Source organism: Brachionichthys hirsutus, chromosome 3 (assembly GCF_040956055.1).
Source record: "Brachionichthys hirsutus isolate HB-005 chromosome 3, CSIRO-AGI_Bhir_v1, whole genome shotgun sequence".
Lineage (NCBI taxonomy): Eukaryota > Metazoa > Chordata > Actinopteri > Lophiiformes > Brachionichthyidae > Brachionichthys > Brachionichthys hirsutus.
The window spans coordinates 2,813,831-2,831,112 of record NC_090899.1 but is presented as its reverse complement, the minus strand read 5'-3'; the positions used below and the strand labels follow the sequence as shown (position 1 = coordinate 2,831,112).

Sequence of the window (17,282 nt, the reverse complement as noted above, 5' to 3'; positions counted from 1 at the left end):
TGTCTGTAAAAGCTTTATTTAGGGACAAGTAGATCAACCATTGGGGTCAGAAAAGCCTTTTCTTCCCCAAGAAGAAACTTTTCATCAGGTTCACATCATACACATTTTAGGGATATATCAAAACTTGACCTAATATTTCTTTGTGTGGCATTTTCAATGTCTACATCTTGTCAACATACAGTGTTTTCAAAACATTTGGTAAGCATTTTATTAAAATTAGTTTAGCATCAAAATACAAAGAGAGAAAATCCAAACTTTCTAGGCTCCCTCCATCTTTGACAATATTATTTAGCTGCCTTATATTTAAAAGCTGAAATATATCTATTACTCAGCAGTTCGGAAAAAAACAAAAACGAATTAAACTTAAAATACAAAAATGGACGGAAATCTTTTTTAAGTGAATATGAATGCGACAACATAAGTGCAAGCCCAAAACAAACCTATAAATGACATTTGTAATATAAAACTTGGTAAAAAATACTTATTTAAAAATGTACAAATCACCAAGTACACTGAGCAGTTATTTATTTGGCATCTGCGGCTTCAGTACTTGGCTCCTAGGGATGGGAATAAAGATTTGATCATGTTAATTTTAGACGAGGCGGTATCAACTCGTTATGATGACTGGATGAATTAGCCGGTTATTATTAAAGCACCATCATCAGAAAAACAAACGGACCTCAGGCTTGGTGTCCCCGTTGGTAGCTTGTTTGGCCTTCTTTGCTTTGGTTGTCTTGGTTGTCTAAAAAAGAGAAGACGAGCTTAGATAACAGCTTTCCAATCAGCGTAGAGTCACACGCTTTGAGGATAAGTATAACAAAACATCTAAACGTTCTCCACATGCAGCATCACGCAAACACAAATCATCTCTTAATCAGTTTCATACTTTTGCAGCAGGCTTGTTCGGCGCAACTTCATTTTTTCTCTGTGAAAGGAATAGGAAAGAAGAAAAATAAAACGACAAAACAAGTACGGAACACAAAGGAGAAATGTCTTTTGAACACCATGATTGTTTGCGTTTCAAAGAAGCGTACCTTTTTAAGCCTTTCAGAACACCTCATCTGTACGACGGTGGCTTTCTGAAAGACGGCAGAAAATGTACAAGATTATCCGAAATATACAATTCTGTAAAATAAACTGTTAGAAAAGCTCCACGAAGAGGGAAAAACAAAAAACAACAACAACAAAGAGACTTTCTGATGTGTTCCCGCCCATATTTGAATTCAAATGTGGGGCTGTCCTATCACCATGACAGCGCCTTGGCGCCATGACAACCTTCTTTGTTCGCGTCACCACGCGCGCGCCTACAGACAGCTGTTCGGGAACTGATAAGGTTACCGCCATAAGTCAAATGTACTCAAAGGAAGGTCTGAGGGGAGGAAAAAGCGCCTTTTGGTGGATAATTCTTTAGCTTTCATTTTGTTTGCCTAAAAATAAATATATTTCTGTCACATACTGAGCAGGACGGGTACACCAAGTATATTAAATCTTTTTTTTTTTTTTTACAATAGTAACCTTTTTAGATTCAACCTTCGAGGATAAATCACACTTTTCTTATTAACAACCAACAACAACAATAAGTTCCCCCCCCCTCCCCCCACGTTCAAATGCGCGTGACCATAAGCGATAATAATATACGGACTTGCAATTATCTATTTTGAATCGAAGGTTATGCATGCATTTTGGCCTAATACGCATAGTTTAGCAGCGGCTGGGGCTACTTCTCATTTTTTACTGGATGTCAACGACAACAGACATTTTGCACTGCGCAATATAACAAACCAGAGCGCTGACGCAGTTGGTGGAAATGCGATAGCAAACATTGCACATTCGGTTAAACTAGCACATAAATATTTTGTGCAAGTGCACACATCGCAAATTTTAATTGTATTTTTTTGTAGAATGGGGGGGGGGGGGCCGAATAGGTCTCTCCCGGGCGGACCTCCATGGCTGCAAGGTTCGGCTAGTGAGGGGCGATGACGTTGCTCCGGAGCAGTTATTTTAAAATTAAAGGCGACAACAAAATGCGTTAAACTCAAGTAAAAAGGCAATAAAAAATATCTTACCTTCGATCTAACCATGTTTGCAGAGAGGAGGTACAAAAACGACTCTCAAAAATATAACCGGAAATTGTCTTTTTCTTTTTATTAAGAGACGAAAGACAATAACTCGTCGGTTGCTGAGTAAAATGGCGAATGTAAAAATGCAAACGAATGTTTTTGTAGCTCGGACGTTGAACCATAAGAGGGAAACTGGTTCGAACCAGATTTGTGTTTCGATGTCAGTCATTGGATGCAAATAGTCCACGTGATTTCTGGGGCCCGCCCCTTTTTGTTTGACGTAGACAGGAAGTAGCCTGGGAAACATCTTGGCCAATCGGGCAGAGGCGCTGAGAGTCGAAGACTTCCGGTCGATGAAGGTTGACATTTTAAGACGTTTCGCGACACAACGGTGGCTCTTGTTTGCCGGCTGACCCAGTTTAAGAGCCGAACTAATCTCCACATGACAAACTTTAACGACATCTAACCGCGGTAGTCAAACCTCTGGTGGAAAGTAACAAACTGTTAAATGCAAATGTAATATATACGTATTTCAATAAGCCTTCCTTCCATTAGAAGTTCATTCTAAACAAGCGATAATTTTATCATGAAGTTGCAACTCGTTAATTTTCTGCTTTTGAAGCAGATTTTTGTTCTTTATTAAAAGCCATCTGACAAACGATACACATTCTCTGTCTCATCTTCCTCTCTCGGCTCGTCCCGTCAGCGGTCGCCACAGCGAAACGACTTTACAGCCGATTTCATGCTTAATTCTGGTAAACTTTTACGCCGGATTCCATTCCTGCTGCAACCCTTCGGCTTTTATCCGGACTGAGTTGGGACCGGCTCAAGGGAGAAACTTACCGGTGCTCAGCACAGTAATCACTTTATTGTAGAAAGCTGGTCAAGATCTAGTTATGTCATTAACGTTACATTTAACAAACAACACTTTCGCCGGGACTCAGAAGAAACCCCGACTCGGACAGATTCATATCAATCTGGGCGGACTCTAAAAACAGGATCCATGATTTTCACTTGTGTGATCTGATCTTTCAACAGCATGCATTTGTCAGATAACTTGCACAACTATTTAACTATATCTTGACCAGCCATTTCCAAGTGTTATTTCTTTTTAAAACCACAATTATAAGTATGGATTATTCTACAGCCCCATGGGGGTAAAAATTGCCCTCTCATGTTCAGTAACAAGATGAAGCCCTTCCCAGTTCGAGTAATCCCCACTTTAACTCGGGGTTTGCCCTCCACAGTCTACCGAGGATAACATGGCTTCTCCCCATAAATCATTAAAGTAAGTCTCTCTCTTTTGTTTCAGGGCTTGCAAGAAGTCCTGAATCCGGTTTTCCCGACAGGTGGTGTAATGCAGCAGCGCCTCCTGGCTTCTCTGGGCATCGACGGGCTTTCCATTCCCATAATGCCGCAGGTGCTCAGCCACGCAGGCGCGGTCCGACTCGAGCTGCTGCGAGACCTGGTGCTCTTGATGGAGGTCCCTGGCACTCTAAAATGAAACGTAAAAACCTAATTTATCATGACGGCGGGGGTAGGAATCGCCTCAATTGTACCCTTAAAATAATATGTCCAATAAAAGGAAATCACAGACTCCCCTAAATAGACACTAATAACAATATCGACCTCATACAACTCAGTTTATTCTGAGATCTACTGTTCTATATTCCCAGTCCTAAACAAATGGAGCCTTACTTGAATGGATTTGTAATTTAGTTGATATTGAAGAATGGCATCGCACAGGTTCCAGAACGAGTACTCCGGCCACAGAACCGACTGAAACACTATACAGGAGTGGGACGTCTGGGAATGGAGGACAAAAGAAAATCATTCCGACCCTCAGGAGAGCTTCAGATTCAGACTTTAAGTCCTGCTGGCACGATCGCGTTGTGGTCGATTAGTAGCAGCTGATGCTTCACAGATCAAGGCAAAAAACACACAAATAATTCAGACCGAATACTGGCGAGCGCCACAAAGTCTGCTTTGCTGTGAAAGCTACACCCGGCTGGCATCGCAAGGTAAACGTGGGTCACTGTCGTGGGTAACCTTAAAGACAAGTCGTCTTTAAGGGCTTCTACGGAACATTACTCACTCCAAACCCTCAACCATGAGCGTGAACTCACATCCCAAACCTCCATCCCTCACCTGCCAAAGAAGGAAGTCGCTGAGGCGCACCTCTCCCGAGGTACGGACGAGCAGATCGGGATTGGGAGAATTATTGCTGTACAAACACTCACTGAGCAACGCCTCTGCAACATCACTGAGGGAAGGGCACAAAAAACAAAAACACAAAGTGTAAGTCAGCAGGTTCTGAAAGCAACAACTTCCGTTTCTGTCCTTTGCCATCGTTTCTTTTACCTCGCCTTAATAAGGCCCTGCTCTACTCCCCAAGCCATCTCTCTGACGGCGTTCGTAATCTCATATCTGGCCGTGTAGGCGAAACACACGTTCAGAAAACATCTGCAAAAAAAACGAGAGTACATAATTCAGAATCTCTGATGGAAAAGTCATTTCTTCTTCACGGATTCACGAAGCCGTAATGCACGTACTTATTGTGCGACTTAGTTACGCCGACTGCTTTGGCAATGAGTTGCTGGAGGTCGAGCGGCAGCATGTTTAAGTCCCCGAGCACGCGGATGCATACGCCGTGTTTCTCCAGGTTTTCCCTAAAGAGGCGGAGAGAAAAAAAAAAGAGCCGTATGGAAATGTCAGAAACTTGTTCATCTGTATTTTCCACGCTAAGTCGGACATAAAGGGATTTCCACAGGGCGACCTGCATTTCGCACGGTGGAAGAAGGTTCCGAGTTGTCAGTAGGTGCGAGTGCGAGTTCTTTCGTCTTTCTTGTGGCCCCACGATGCGATGGCCAAACCATTCTCTTTGGCCTCATTCAAAACGGCCCTAAATATTCACCTTTCAGGGGGGGCAGAAACGGAGCTAGTCATCACGACTCTCTCCGGATCAACCCCCCCCCAACCCTCTTTTTTGTCCACCTACGTTGTACATATTATGTGTCTTTTTAATTGATTGTTATTTTGCATCAATTGAGTAATTTAACATTAGTTTTATTGGTATTGTTAAATGTCGATGATTTATGTACGAAGGACTTTCAACGGAAACAAGACCGCTAGGGGTTTTCTGAAATGCTCCTCCTAGACAGGATGTTTGACTGTACTTGTACTATAACATTCCATCTAATAAATAGATTAATCAACATCACCGAGTTATTTCGACATCTAGTGGCCATTTGTGGAACTGCGTATTAACATGCAGTTTCCAGATGAAGCTGGTACTGCTGTGTTGGTACTAAAAAGATAATTTTATTAAAATTAGAAGAAGAATCTAGCCGTATAAGGTTGCCAGGGAATAAGTCACTATCTGCCAGTCAAACTTGTAGAAGAACTTCTACGGACACAGCGCCACATTTAATCACTTTTGGTTAAGTCAAAAGCTATTCTAAAGCAACGGAATTGTGAACTCACCGTTCCTCCAGCAGTCTGATAAATTTCTGCCTGGCCAACTGCATCAGTCCATCCACCTCATCTTGAGGCCGCTTGAAGTTCTCAATGCTGAAGGCGTACACGGTGACCTCCTGGATGTTCAGGTGCTTACACCAGCGCAACGTCTAATGTGGAGGAGACAAGGGGGACACGCGTTATCCGTTTCGTGCAGAGATTACATGCGTTTGACTGGATGCGCTTCAATCCCAGTATAACCTTACATCTGCCAGCTTGTTGAAGCCCTGCGTATGGCCTTGCAGGCACTCCAGGTTTTTCTTACGGGCAAAGCGGCGATTTCCGTCCATGATGAAGGCTACATGTTTTGGCATGGGTCCGGCCTGGGAGACACGATTCAGGTCAGAGAGAGAAGGACAGACTTTGACCAAAATTCTGTAATCTAAATGAAACACCACAGACCTGAAACAATTCATCAGGTAAGGGAAAGTCATATAGCAACAACTCATCAATCAATCAAACAAGTACCCTTGACTTCTTTTTTTCTTACAAGTGAATTAAATAAGTAATTATCTGCAAAAACCTTAAGTAATCAGTGGTTTAATGACCCAGAAGTGGACTATAACGCATCAGCATTATGAATGAAATACAGAGTTCAGGAAGAATATATAAATCCAGGCTTACCTTCAGAATACTGGCTGAAAACTTTTCAATCAGGTTTAATTCACCTTCTTTTATCCACGACATTTTCGGCCGGTCTTAAACAGGGATTTAAAATATTTGTAAAAAAAAAAAAACCTCACTTAATGTCCACTCGACTTCAAAAGAAAAAAAAAGCCACCTCGTTATTTCTTTACGCAAAAAAAAAAAAAAATAACAAATCCTACTGTCTGACTGACGTCCTGTTAAAGAGATTGATTTTATATGCAGCACTGACTTCCCCAATCACTTCCAGCATGGCTGAGGAGACTCTGCGATGAACTCGTCTGCTACGAGGCTATAAAAGCGGGAGGGCAGAAACACGTCGATCGGGAAACGCTTCGATCATTCACCCAATCGATCACCCGCTGTTCTACTCAGATCCGACCATTTAGTCTGCTCTCACAGACCCTCCAACTCACTGCCTTTTACGATGACGAATCTCTTCCGCGTTGGAGGGAAGTGACGTCGGCGCACGTCGACGTCACTTCCTGTTTACGCGTTGGCAGACCGTGAAAGAGCGTGGACGGACTCAACGTTGCTGGATTGGCGCATATTTTTGATTCGCATGTAACAAAATACTGTATTACATTGGAAAATGCGATCATTTAAATTTGTAATTTATTTAAAATGATTTTTTTTTTGCCATTGCAGACTGGGGACAGACTTTAACACCACTAATAAATCTGGACAAACGAATTTACTTCCTCTTTTTCCTCAATTTTTTTGTAAAAAAAAAAATATATATTGTTATTACATGAGAGTTGTTGGTCACTAGAAGCGTGTAAAGAGTGCAAACCTCTGCCATTATGCCATTGCACCTGAAAGCAATAATATCACACTCGGACCCGTGACAGGATTTGTCTCACAGCAAGAAGGTCACAGGTTCAAATTCAGCTTGTGGGGAGTTTGCATGTGTTCTCTCCGGTTCTCCGGTTCTCCGGTTTCCACCCACCACCAAAAAGAAGAAACTATAGGTCCAGGTCGTTATTGAAAATGAGAATTAGTTCTCAATTAACTTACCTGCTGGGTTAAATAAAGGTGACATTAAAATAAAATAAAATCCCAAGAAAAAAAAATAATTCATATAAGATTCTGGATTTAGATAATGATCATGTCATAAACAAAATATAATTAATGATGGCAGTAATACTTGAGAATAATAAGATCATTACTAAGTATTTATAGTTACTTCTTTTTTTAATAATCTGTCACATCTTGACCACAATTTTTTATTTGCATATAATAATAATAATAATAATAATAATAACAATGCATTTTTTTTTATACAGCGCTTTTCTGGACCATTCACTCGCTCACTCCATTCACACAGGAAATGTGGGTGAAGTGTCTTGCCCAAGGGCACAACAACGGTGCGTACACGTGCGAGATTTGAACCGCCGACCTCCCAATCATAGGATGGACCCACTCGACCCTCCTGCGTCACCGTCGCCCCCCCCCCCCCCCCCCATATCTGCAGTGTAGTCCCGCATTAGACCGCTAGAGGGTGACAACGACTCCACCAACAGTTTTTTCTGTATTCTATGACGGGAAAGAAGAAGTTTCAGATTTTTGGGGGGGTGAGGGGGCGGCCGGCCTTTTTTTTTTTTTTTTTGTTCCACTCTGGGGAATCCTGCTTGGAGCGGTGAGCAGCAGCTCACGCAGCCCGGTACAAGAAACCACAGCGCCGGGAGGGACAACAATCTCCCCCCGCTGCCCGAGCTGAAGTCAACGGGGCGGACTGGCAGCTATCGGCGTTAGCTTCAACTTCACTGCGGGGTTTGAGGGGTTCTGGTCGGGGCAGGGGGGGGCGGAGGGGACACCGAGAGGGGAGCGACGCTTCACGCCGTGAGGAGGGGGGCTTGAAGTCTAAAGGGGCCGGCGGCTTGGCCCACAGCACCCCCCGGACTAGCTAAGTGAATGGGATGGAGCCGGGACCGTCTGGTGCTGGTAGGTTCACATTTATCCATGTTTACTTTAGCGGGCTAACATGCTAACGTGCTAACATAAATCAAAGAGGAGGCAGACTGAGATGGAGGGGGCTCCGGTTCTCACCTGCACCGGCAGGAAACGGGTTTATACAGAGAGTTGTATTTGGGAGCGATGACAATATCCACAGCCATGCGCGGGGGGGGGGGGGGGTCGTGGGAACCTCGGTGAGGAGGGACGAGGTAAAGCCCGCCTTCGAGCAGCAGCAGCTGGCTGCTCCCAGCAGGCTCTACAGAACACCCCCCCCCCCCCAAACGGCCTAGAAGGAAAACAGCGTGTTTTATTTGCGTGTGTGCGCGTGTGTGTGTGTGCGCGTGTGTGTGTGTGTGTGTGTGTGATTTTGTTCCGCATGCATCAGGAGTCAAGTGATCATCATCATCATCATCATCAATGATCTTTGTCACGCGGAATCCATCAGAACTCCGACTGGTGTCATTTTGAACCTTGACCTTTCTTCTTCTGCACCTTTTAATGCTGTCTTTTTTATTTTTAATGTTAGGGGTGGTCAACCACGTTGAAGGGGCCCCGGGGCCCCGGGCCCCCTCGTCCTGAAGTCAGCCTTTATATTTATAGCGTGTACGATGTTTGATCTCCCGATGAGCCACTGGGTCTCCTTTGAACTTTTGTGTATTCCGAGGAGCCCGGGTCATCAATGGACCCAACGTGCACGTTAATGGACCCAACGTGCACGTTAATGTCGCTCCCGTACGACTTTATCTTCTTACTTCGATGCACGTTGTGAAGCCGGTCAGCAGAGACGGCTATTGTCTGAGGGACATGTGAGAGCACTGGCGCAGCTTCACACCATCTGCCCCCACTGGCACGACGGTGAAGTGTGTGTGTGAGTGTGAGTGTGAGTGTGTGCGTGTGCGTGTGCGTGTGTGCGTGTGTGCGTCTGCACAGCAGCCACAACAGACATTATCGCACCAAGCGACACGGATGCTTCCCTGTGCGTAGAGAATGTGGTGTTTATCAGACGGGTTGGACGGTGTGATCCGCACACACACACACACACACACACACACACACACACGCGCACGCACACTCACACACACACACACACGCACACACACACACACACACACACGCGCACGCACACTCACACACACACACACACGCACACACACACGCACACACACGCACGCACACTCACACTCACACGCACGCACACACACACACATGCACACGCACACACGCACACACGCACACACGGCTCCCCTGATATCCATGACAATGTGTTGCCGTGGTGTCTCCATGGTGAGGCTGAGAATGTGGACCCCCCCCCCCCCCTATGAGCCAGGGCGCTCCCTCCATCACACGCCCCTGTATTTGTGAGTGTGAGACGGCGGGGCAGGGCAGCTGGGGTCTTTGTTGTGGTGGAGAAGGGCCGGTCTCTGGGGGGGGGAAGAGGTTACGGCATGGGCCCCTCCCAGGCAGGAGTCACGCTGGCCTCGCATCGAGCACCCAGACGAGGTCCTGGCTCTCTTCTGTGACCCCCCCCCGATGACTCTCTCTAACCCTTCTGTGTTCAGTGCCCGTTGGGGTCTTCCCCCCACCCCTGCAGCAGGTGTTCCATGCCCCCCGCCGGCCAGGCATGGGCACCGTGGGCAAGCCCATCAAGCTGCTGGCCAACTACTTTGAGGTGGAGATCCCCAAGATGGACGTCTACCACTACGAGGTGGACATCAAGCCCGACAAGTGCCCCCGGAGGGTCAACAGGTAACGGCGTGGCGGCGTGAACCCGCCACAGAGCTGCAGAAACATGTCCCGGATGAACCTGAAACCCCTGACCTCCGTTCTAAGGGTCATCATTGAGCTCGCGTGGCGCTTCAGGCTGGTGACCCCGAGCAGACGCGCTAAATAGAACGGAGTAAAAAACAATCTACCTTTATAATATCAAAGCGGGCGCCAGAGGTTTATTGGAGAAGGTAATTGATCAGCTCTCCTGTTATGGTGACGAGAGAAATAAAACCTTTGTCAGTTCACTGAACACAAAAAGCTGGAAAGAGAATCAAAAAGAGACGAACAAATCACTAATCCGGTCGGAATAGAATCAAAAAGTGAAAGTTGGGTTTTGTTCTCTGTTCCATTGGATGAGCTTCATCCTCTTTTGCTTTAAGGGTTTGGGGTCAAAGGTTTCAATGAGTCGTGCAAAGGTTGAGCCCTTTGACCTTTCTTTTCGGAGCACCCCCCCCCCCCCCCAACACACACGCACGTTTTTGTCCTTGCCCCTCTCCCTGTGACCATGAATCGTTTCACCTTGAGACCCCCCCCCCCTTCCTTCTCCCGATCAGCTGATTGATTAAATTGGATGGGGGGGGGGGGTCTTTTTCTCTTTCTGATGTGCGTGCTGATCCAGCATTGTGCGTCTGTGTGCCGTCCTCCTCAGGGAGGTGGTGGAATACATGGTGCAACACTTTAAGCCCCAACTCTTTGGGGACAGGAAGCCGGTGTACGACGGCAAGAAGAACATCTACACGGTGCTGGCGCTTCCTATCGGGAGCGAGAAGGTAGGTTGAGCGTTCAATATCCCACCATAGGTCTATCCCGACATTTGTGCTAAGCTAAGCTAAGCTAACAAGCTCGTAGCTGTAGCTTCGTATTTGCTGTATAAACTTGAGAGTGGGTTCTTTTCTGAGATAGGCTGAGGCCCTGCCTGGTATTCATCCTTCACCCATCTTCGTTTTTGTTCCACTGCACCCTCCTCTTCTTCTTCTTCCTCTTCATCTGGCTCTCCAGGTGGATTTTGAAGTTACCATCCCAGGCGAGGGTAAAGACCGAATCTTCAAGGTGTCCATTTGTTGGCTGGCCAAAGTATCGTGGCGCTTGCTGCAGGAGACTCTGGTCAGCGGTCGGCTGCAGGTCCCGCTCGATTCGGTCCAAGCCCTGGACGTGGCCATGCGCCACCTGGCCTCTATGAGGTACGGCCACAGGAAGCCCGTTCTACGAGCACCGCTTCCTGTCAGCCTGCGCGGACACCTTAAGAGCCGTTCAGACGCAGTTTGTTCCGTTCGCTTGCATCAGACCGTCCGTGGGGGGGGGGGGGGGACGACGACAAAAGACGCTTGTTAGCCGAGACCTGTGTGAAAGTGTTTTCCTGAACAATACTGAGCGTGATGATCACTGGCTTGAGGAACGCCGCTGAGACGGATCCATAAAGAAGTCCCAAAGTGGGGAAAAAAAATAGCCAATTCTGTCACGGTGCTTTCCCCATTTTTGTGTTTCCCGTACTTTCAAGATTTCTTTTTGTCCATGCAGGATTTCTCGTTGTTTTTTCTCTTTTCTAACGTTTTACAAAAGGGTTGATCTCGTTTGAAGTCACCTGCATGAGTTGACATGTTTACTTTCATCCTCCCCATCAGGTACACGCCGGTGGGTCGATCGTTTTTCTCCCCGCCTGAGGGATACTACCACCCTCTGGGCGGGGGCAGGGAAGTGTGGTTTGGCTTCCACCAGTCCGTACGCCCCGCCATGTGGAAGATGATGCTGAACATCGATGGTGAGTAAACGCAGTCGTTCAGTGACGGCGTTGTCTTTTGATGACTCAGCAGAAGCGTGTGCTCCTCCAGTCCTTGTAGGGTAAAAGTCCATCGTCCTCTCTTTGTCATCGCTCCCATCGGATCGGTGCTCCTGCGTTGTGTCTCCCCCTAGTGTCCGCCACGGCCTTCTACAAAGCTCAGCCTGTCATCGAGTTCATGTGCGAGGTTCTGGACATCCGCAACATCGACGAGCAGCCCAAGACCCTGACAGACTCGCAGAGGGTCCGCTTCACCAAGGAGATTAAAGGTGGGCGAGCCGCCGGAGGGAAAATTACTTCTCGGCACCTCAATGAGGCCTCGAAGACGAAAATGAACGAGCGTTTTCATGCTAATGTAGAAATCTTTGCCCTCCTAACACCTTACAGATGCATTAGTTCCCTTTTGCTTTTCTTTTATCCATAATCGTGGCACTTCCTTTCGCCTGAAGCTCGTTTGCTGGCTTTGCTTTCAGTGATGGCGTCTGTTTGTCTTTCTCAACCAGGCCTGAAGGTGGAGGTCACGCACTGCGGCCAAATGAAGAGGAAGTATCGCGTGTGCAACGTCACCAGACGGCCTGCCAGCCACCAGACGTACGCTTACCTGCAGAAGTCATCCATCTAAGACCTAGCCCCTCCCCTCTCCGGATCGTGTTTCATATTTCTGGTCTTTTCTGACAGGTTTCCCCTCCAGCTCGAAAGTGGACAGACAGTAGAATGTACGGTGGCCCAGTACTTCAAGCAGAAGTACAACCTGCAGCTAAAATACCCCCACCTGCCCTGTCTGCAGGTGGGGCAGGAGCAGAAGCACACCTACCTGCCCCTAGAGGTGAGGAAGGGTTCTGCACCACGTGCACACACACCAGGCGTGTGTGAGTGGATCGCCTTTTCACCCTCCGGGCTCATTTGTTCCAGGTGTGTAACATCGTAGCCGGCCAGCGGTGCATCAAGAAGCTGACGGATAACCAGACCTCCACCATGATCAAAGCCACGGCTCGCTCGGCGCCCGACCGGCAGGAGGAGATCAGCAGGCTGGTGAGTAGAAGGGACGACGGGGGGGGGCGGGGGGGTGAAGGCGTGAGAGGAGATGAAGCTGAAGGTGTGTCCTTCACCGTCTGCAGATGAAGAACGCCAACTTCAACCTGGACCCGTACATCCAGGAGTTTGGGATTAAGGTGAAAGATGACATGGCTGAGGTGACGGGCAGGGTGCTTCCGGCCCCCATCCTGCAGTACGGGGGGCGGGTAAAACACAGCGACTTTTCTTTGTAAATGATGCTCTGGAGATTTTGGTTTGACTTGATTTTGACTTCTTTACCTCTGGTCCCGTCCTTTTTCTTTACAGAACCGTGCTATCGCTACACCCAACCAGGGGGTGTGGGACATGAGGGGGAAGCAGTTTTACAACGGCATCGAGATCAAAGTGTGGGCAATTGCCTGCTTCGCCCCCCAGAAGCAGTGCAGGGAAGAGGTGCTCAAGTAAGTACCGATGAGCACCAACACCCTTTATGCGTTTATTATTATTTATCCGTTGTGTAGATACACGTAGTTACACGTTAATATACCTGTAGGCTTGTAAACGGGCATTTATCTGGTGCGTTGGAAACGGAATAATCTAGTTTCCATTATTTCTTAGGGGAAATATAGTTTTGGTTTTCAAACAGATTGGTTTTTGGACAGTATTGCGGTACGATAGCCGAAGTTCCGCTGTAATTATAAAGCCAAATTACGGCACCAGATAAACACACGAGAAACTCTTTGTCTCGACTCTTTCTTCAGGAACTTCACAGACCAGCTGCGTAAGATCTCTAAGGACGCTGGGATGCCCATCCAGGGCCAGCCGTGCTTCTGTAAGTACGCCCAGGGAGCAGACAGCGTGGAGCCCATGTTCAGACACCTGAAGAACACCTACGCCGGACTGCAGCTCATCATCGTCATCCTGCCGGGGAAAACTCCCGTCTACGGTAGGCTGCGCCGCCGTCGGAGCGTTAGAGTCCCTCGTCTTCATCGTTGACTCTCAACCCCCCCCCCTCCACCCCTCAGCGGAGGTGAAGCGCGTGGGAGACACCCTCCTGGGCATGGCCACTCAGTGTGTCCAGGTGAAGAACGTGGTGAAGACGTCGCCTCAGACCCTCTCCAACCTCTGCCTCAAGATCAACGTGAAGCTGGGGGGCATCAACAACATCCTGGTGCCTCACCAGCGGTGAGCCCTTTAAGAGTGCAAACTGACAGGAACACAAAGCACCCCCGGCCCCGCCTCTACTAGGAAGTGAAATATTCATCTCCTGTTCTCTCCTTCAGGTCAGCGGTTTTCCAGCAGCCGGTTATCTTTTTGGGAGCGGATGTCACGCATCCTCCTGCTGGGGATGGCAAGAAGCCCTCCATTACTGCCGTGAGTGACCGAAACATCGGCGACAAGGAACGACACACCTGGGCCTCGAGTACGGTCTCAGGAAAAGGGCGGGAACGTGCTCCTCCGGCGATTTGCATTACACGGAGTCCGAGCGTGGGCGACAGCCGGAGTATTTCGCAAAAGTTCTTTCTCATCACTCCTTGTTATTTAGAGTCTGAATCAGAATCAGAAGTAGTTTATTCCCGTTGTCAATGAGGGTTCATGTTTTTTTTTTTTTTTTTACATGTTTTCTGTTCTACTTGTCATTTCTGATTGCAGTCATGATTTTGATGAACGAAGGGTGACGATCCACGCAGGCCTTTCGGCATTCCTCTTCGGTTTATCCAGACCGTTCCAGAGCCATAAAAACTTTTGTTATCTACTTATTAGTACAGTAATATCTCGAGATTCGAGTATAATTCATTTCTGGACCGAGCCAAAATTGCACACTAATTGCCAAAAAGCTATTGCTGGGCGGATGTTGGGTTTTATAGAAGAAGCAGAAAACAGGAAGGGCATTTAAATAATGCATAATAGACGACTTCTACAGGTTGTACTGTTACTGTGCAGCGCTACAGGATTGTGTGTGTGTGCTAAAAGTGTTTAGGCTGATTTATCTGATGGATTACATCGATTGTAATCCATCAGATACTGCTTTGAAATTCCGTCTGACTTTTGGACATGGATTCACAATAAATGAGGCTGAACAAAGAAAAAAAACAAATGGCTCAGTCAAAAAGGAAATGACGTCACCGGTCGTCCTCCCTTTACCTCCGCGCTCGACTGGTTGGCTGCGTTGTTGCCTAGCAATTATGACAAATGCTTCCAGTCACACGCAGGGAGGGATGGAGAGGAGACTCGAGAGGAGAAAACGAGTGAAAAAATGATTCTCCGGCTTCCTCCCACCACCAAAAGCATGCAAATTAGATGAATTGGTTAAACTAAATTGTCCATAGGGGTGAGTGAGTGTGTGTGTGTGTGTGTGTGTGTGTGGCCCTGTGCTGAACTGGCGGCTTGTCCAGGGAGTTCCCACGCCTCTCGCCCGTTGACAGCTGGCAAAGGCTCCAGCACGACCTGCGACCCGGTAACCGACAAAGCAGTCCAGAAAATGAATGAATGAAATAAAAGATGCATGTTGAGCCACCCACACTTCCCCTTGGCGACCTCTAGGGGGTGCTACTGTACAAATATCAGAAACACGTTTTCATACGCTCCTTGTTTTATTCTATCCGTGCAAATCTGATTATTAAAAATCCGGCAGCAAATGTTATCGTTATAAACGTCACTGCTGATGAACCCGATTGCTAATTCCATGATTTATCAATTATTTCTGGATTGTTATTTTGCTTGACAATCGTTAGTTGTATTTTTCTGACCGATGGTTGCGGCTCGTATTCTACAAAAAAGTGCCCCGTCTTTTGTGGCGCATCGGTGAGACTCTGAGCCTCGGCTCACGTTGACTCCTCCCATGTCCTTCCAGGTGGTAGGCAGCATGGACGCACATCCCAGCAGATATTGTGCCACAGTGCGAGTCCAGAGACCGAGGCAGGAGATCATTGAGGATTTGTCTTACATGGTGCGTGAACTGCTGATCCAGTTCTACAAATCGACGCGGTTCAAGCCCACCAGGATCATTTTTTACAGAGATGGCGTTCCGGAGGGACAGCTGCCACAGGTAAGATAATGTCCTGCTAAAGGTGGATACACACATTTACATCAAAGTACATTTTCCCCACTCGGATGAGCTACATTAGCTTGTGTGCTAATATCATCGCTCGTATGTGACAGATTCTCCACTATGAGCTCCTGGCCATCAGAGACGCGTGCATCAAGCTGGAGAAGGACTATCAGCCGGGCATCACGTATATCGTGGTGCAGAAACGCCACCACACACGCCTCTTCTGTGCTGACAAGTCTGAAAGGGTTAAGCGCTCAATTAATGAATAAATAAACAAATCAAATAAATGGCTGTCTGATCTGAAACGCTTCTTCTCATTTTCTGATTGCTCCTCTTGTGCTTTCTTCTCACAGATTGGGAAGAGTGGGAATATTCCTGCAGGGACTACAGTGGACACCAGCATCACTCACCCCTTTGAGTTTGACTTCTACCTGTGCAGCCATGCGGGCATTCAGGTATTAGCAAATTCTAAGACTGAATGCAATGATCTCTTCTCCTGCGTTCGTCTCATCTCACTGTTTGTCGCCTCCAGGGCACCAGCCGGCCGTCTCACTACTACGTCCTGTGGGACGACAATCGCTTCACGGCGGATGAGCTGCAGATCCTGACCTACCAGCTGTGCCACACGTACGTCCGTTGCACCCGCTCCGTCTCCATCCCTGCGCCGGCCTACTACGCTCGTCTCGTGGCCTTCCGTGCCCGCTACCACCTGGTGGACAAAGAGCACGACAGGTCAGTGTGGTGAATTAAAAAATCTAAAATGGTGAATGTGTTTCCAGTGACGTAAACTCCTGCATCGTCTCTCCATCGTCTCTACAGCGGAGAGGGCAGCCACGTGTCCGGCCAGAGCAACGGCCGGGACCCCCAGGCGCTGGCCAAGGCGGTTCAGATCCACCACGACACCCTGAGGACCATGTACTTCGCCTGAGCTGCGCCCAGCGCCCTCCAGCACCACCACCTCATCCCCATCCCTTATTCCCAATGACTGCCCACTCCATACGCCACAAAACCCGTCAGTGACTCAACCAAATCCAAGCAACGTAAGGCCCTTCTCCTGCAAAACACAGGCAGACTCTACAGTTCCATGCACTCAATAGATTATTATTATTATTGTTAATTATGTTATTGTTTTTATTTTGTGTGTTATTTTTTTTATTTGTATTTTATTGTACGTTACTTTCTCACTCCAGTGTGTGTAAGTATGCAATATGGGTGGGAACAAAATAGGCGATGAAAAGAAAACACGAATCACCGAAAACTTTTGTAAACTGCCGCCACGTTGCTTCCTCCGTACCCACCCAGACACCGGGGGGGGGGGGGGGGGGCAGTGTTCCAAGCCCCTTGGATCCTCCAGCGGGTCGGTACTGGGTATGCCCGCTTGCATATATGAATTTAATGTTGCCTATGAGTTAAATTTGTGTTTTTAGTGGGTTTTGTATGATCATGTTTAACGGCCTTGAGGGGTCCGAGGTATTGGGTACGTTAGCACTTAGTA

General features: G+C 47.5%; 2 protein-coding genes and 1 long non-coding RNA gene across 3 annotated transcripts; 1 reads left to right on the top strand and 2 right to left on the bottom strand.

The window, feature by feature from the left end:
* Positions 1 to 2,252, bottom strand: LOC137917684 (uncharacterized). Its single transcript, XR_011106668.1, has 5 exons — positions 2,067 to 2,252; positions 1,035 to 1,079; positions 887 to 925; positions 680 to 742; positions 1 to 557 (listed from the first exon to the last, which is right to left on the bottom strand). It is a non-coding gene; the product is annotated as an uncharacterized lncRNA (long non-coding RNA).
* Positions 2,253 to 2,687: 435 nt separating this feature from the next.
* dhdds (dehydrodolichyl diphosphate synthase) lies at positions 2,688 to 6,474 on the bottom strand. Its single transcript, XM_068759440.1, has 8 exons — positions 6,201 to 6,474; positions 5,783 to 5,899; positions 5,544 to 5,686; positions 4,613 to 4,729; positions 4,422 to 4,523; positions 4,209 to 4,323; positions 3,759 to 3,866; positions 2,688 to 3,555 (listed from the first exon to the last, which is right to left on the bottom strand). Exons 1-8 carry the CDS (start codon positions 6,261 to 6,263, stop codon positions 3,283 to 3,285), a joined length of 1,038 nt encoding a protein of 345 aa, XP_068615541.1. The 5' UTR covers positions 6,264 to 6,474; the 3' UTR covers positions 2,688 to 3,282.
* Positions 6,475 to 8,140: 1,666 nt separating this feature from the next.
* On the top strand, positions 8,141 to 16,715 carry LOC137910547 (protein argonaute-1). The gene is made up of 19 exons (XM_068754961.1): positions 8,141 to 8,165; positions 9,737 to 9,923; positions 10,594 to 10,714; positions 10,944 to 11,125; positions 11,567 to 11,703; positions 11,856 to 11,990; positions 12,225 to 12,312; positions 12,400 to 12,547; positions 12,634 to 12,753; positions 12,840 to 12,962; positions 13,063 to 13,196; positions 13,497 to 13,681; positions 13,761 to 13,920; positions 14,019 to 14,109; positions 15,590 to 15,784; positions 15,898 to 16,032; positions 16,141 to 16,242; positions 16,320 to 16,519; positions 16,607 to 16,715. The coding sequence occupies exons 1-19, from the start codon at positions 8,141 to 8,143 to the stop codon at positions 16,713 to 16,715; spliced, it is 2,577 nt and encodes an 858-aa protein (XP_068611062.1).
* The last annotated feature ends 567 nt before the right edge of the window (positions 16,716 to 17,282 follow it).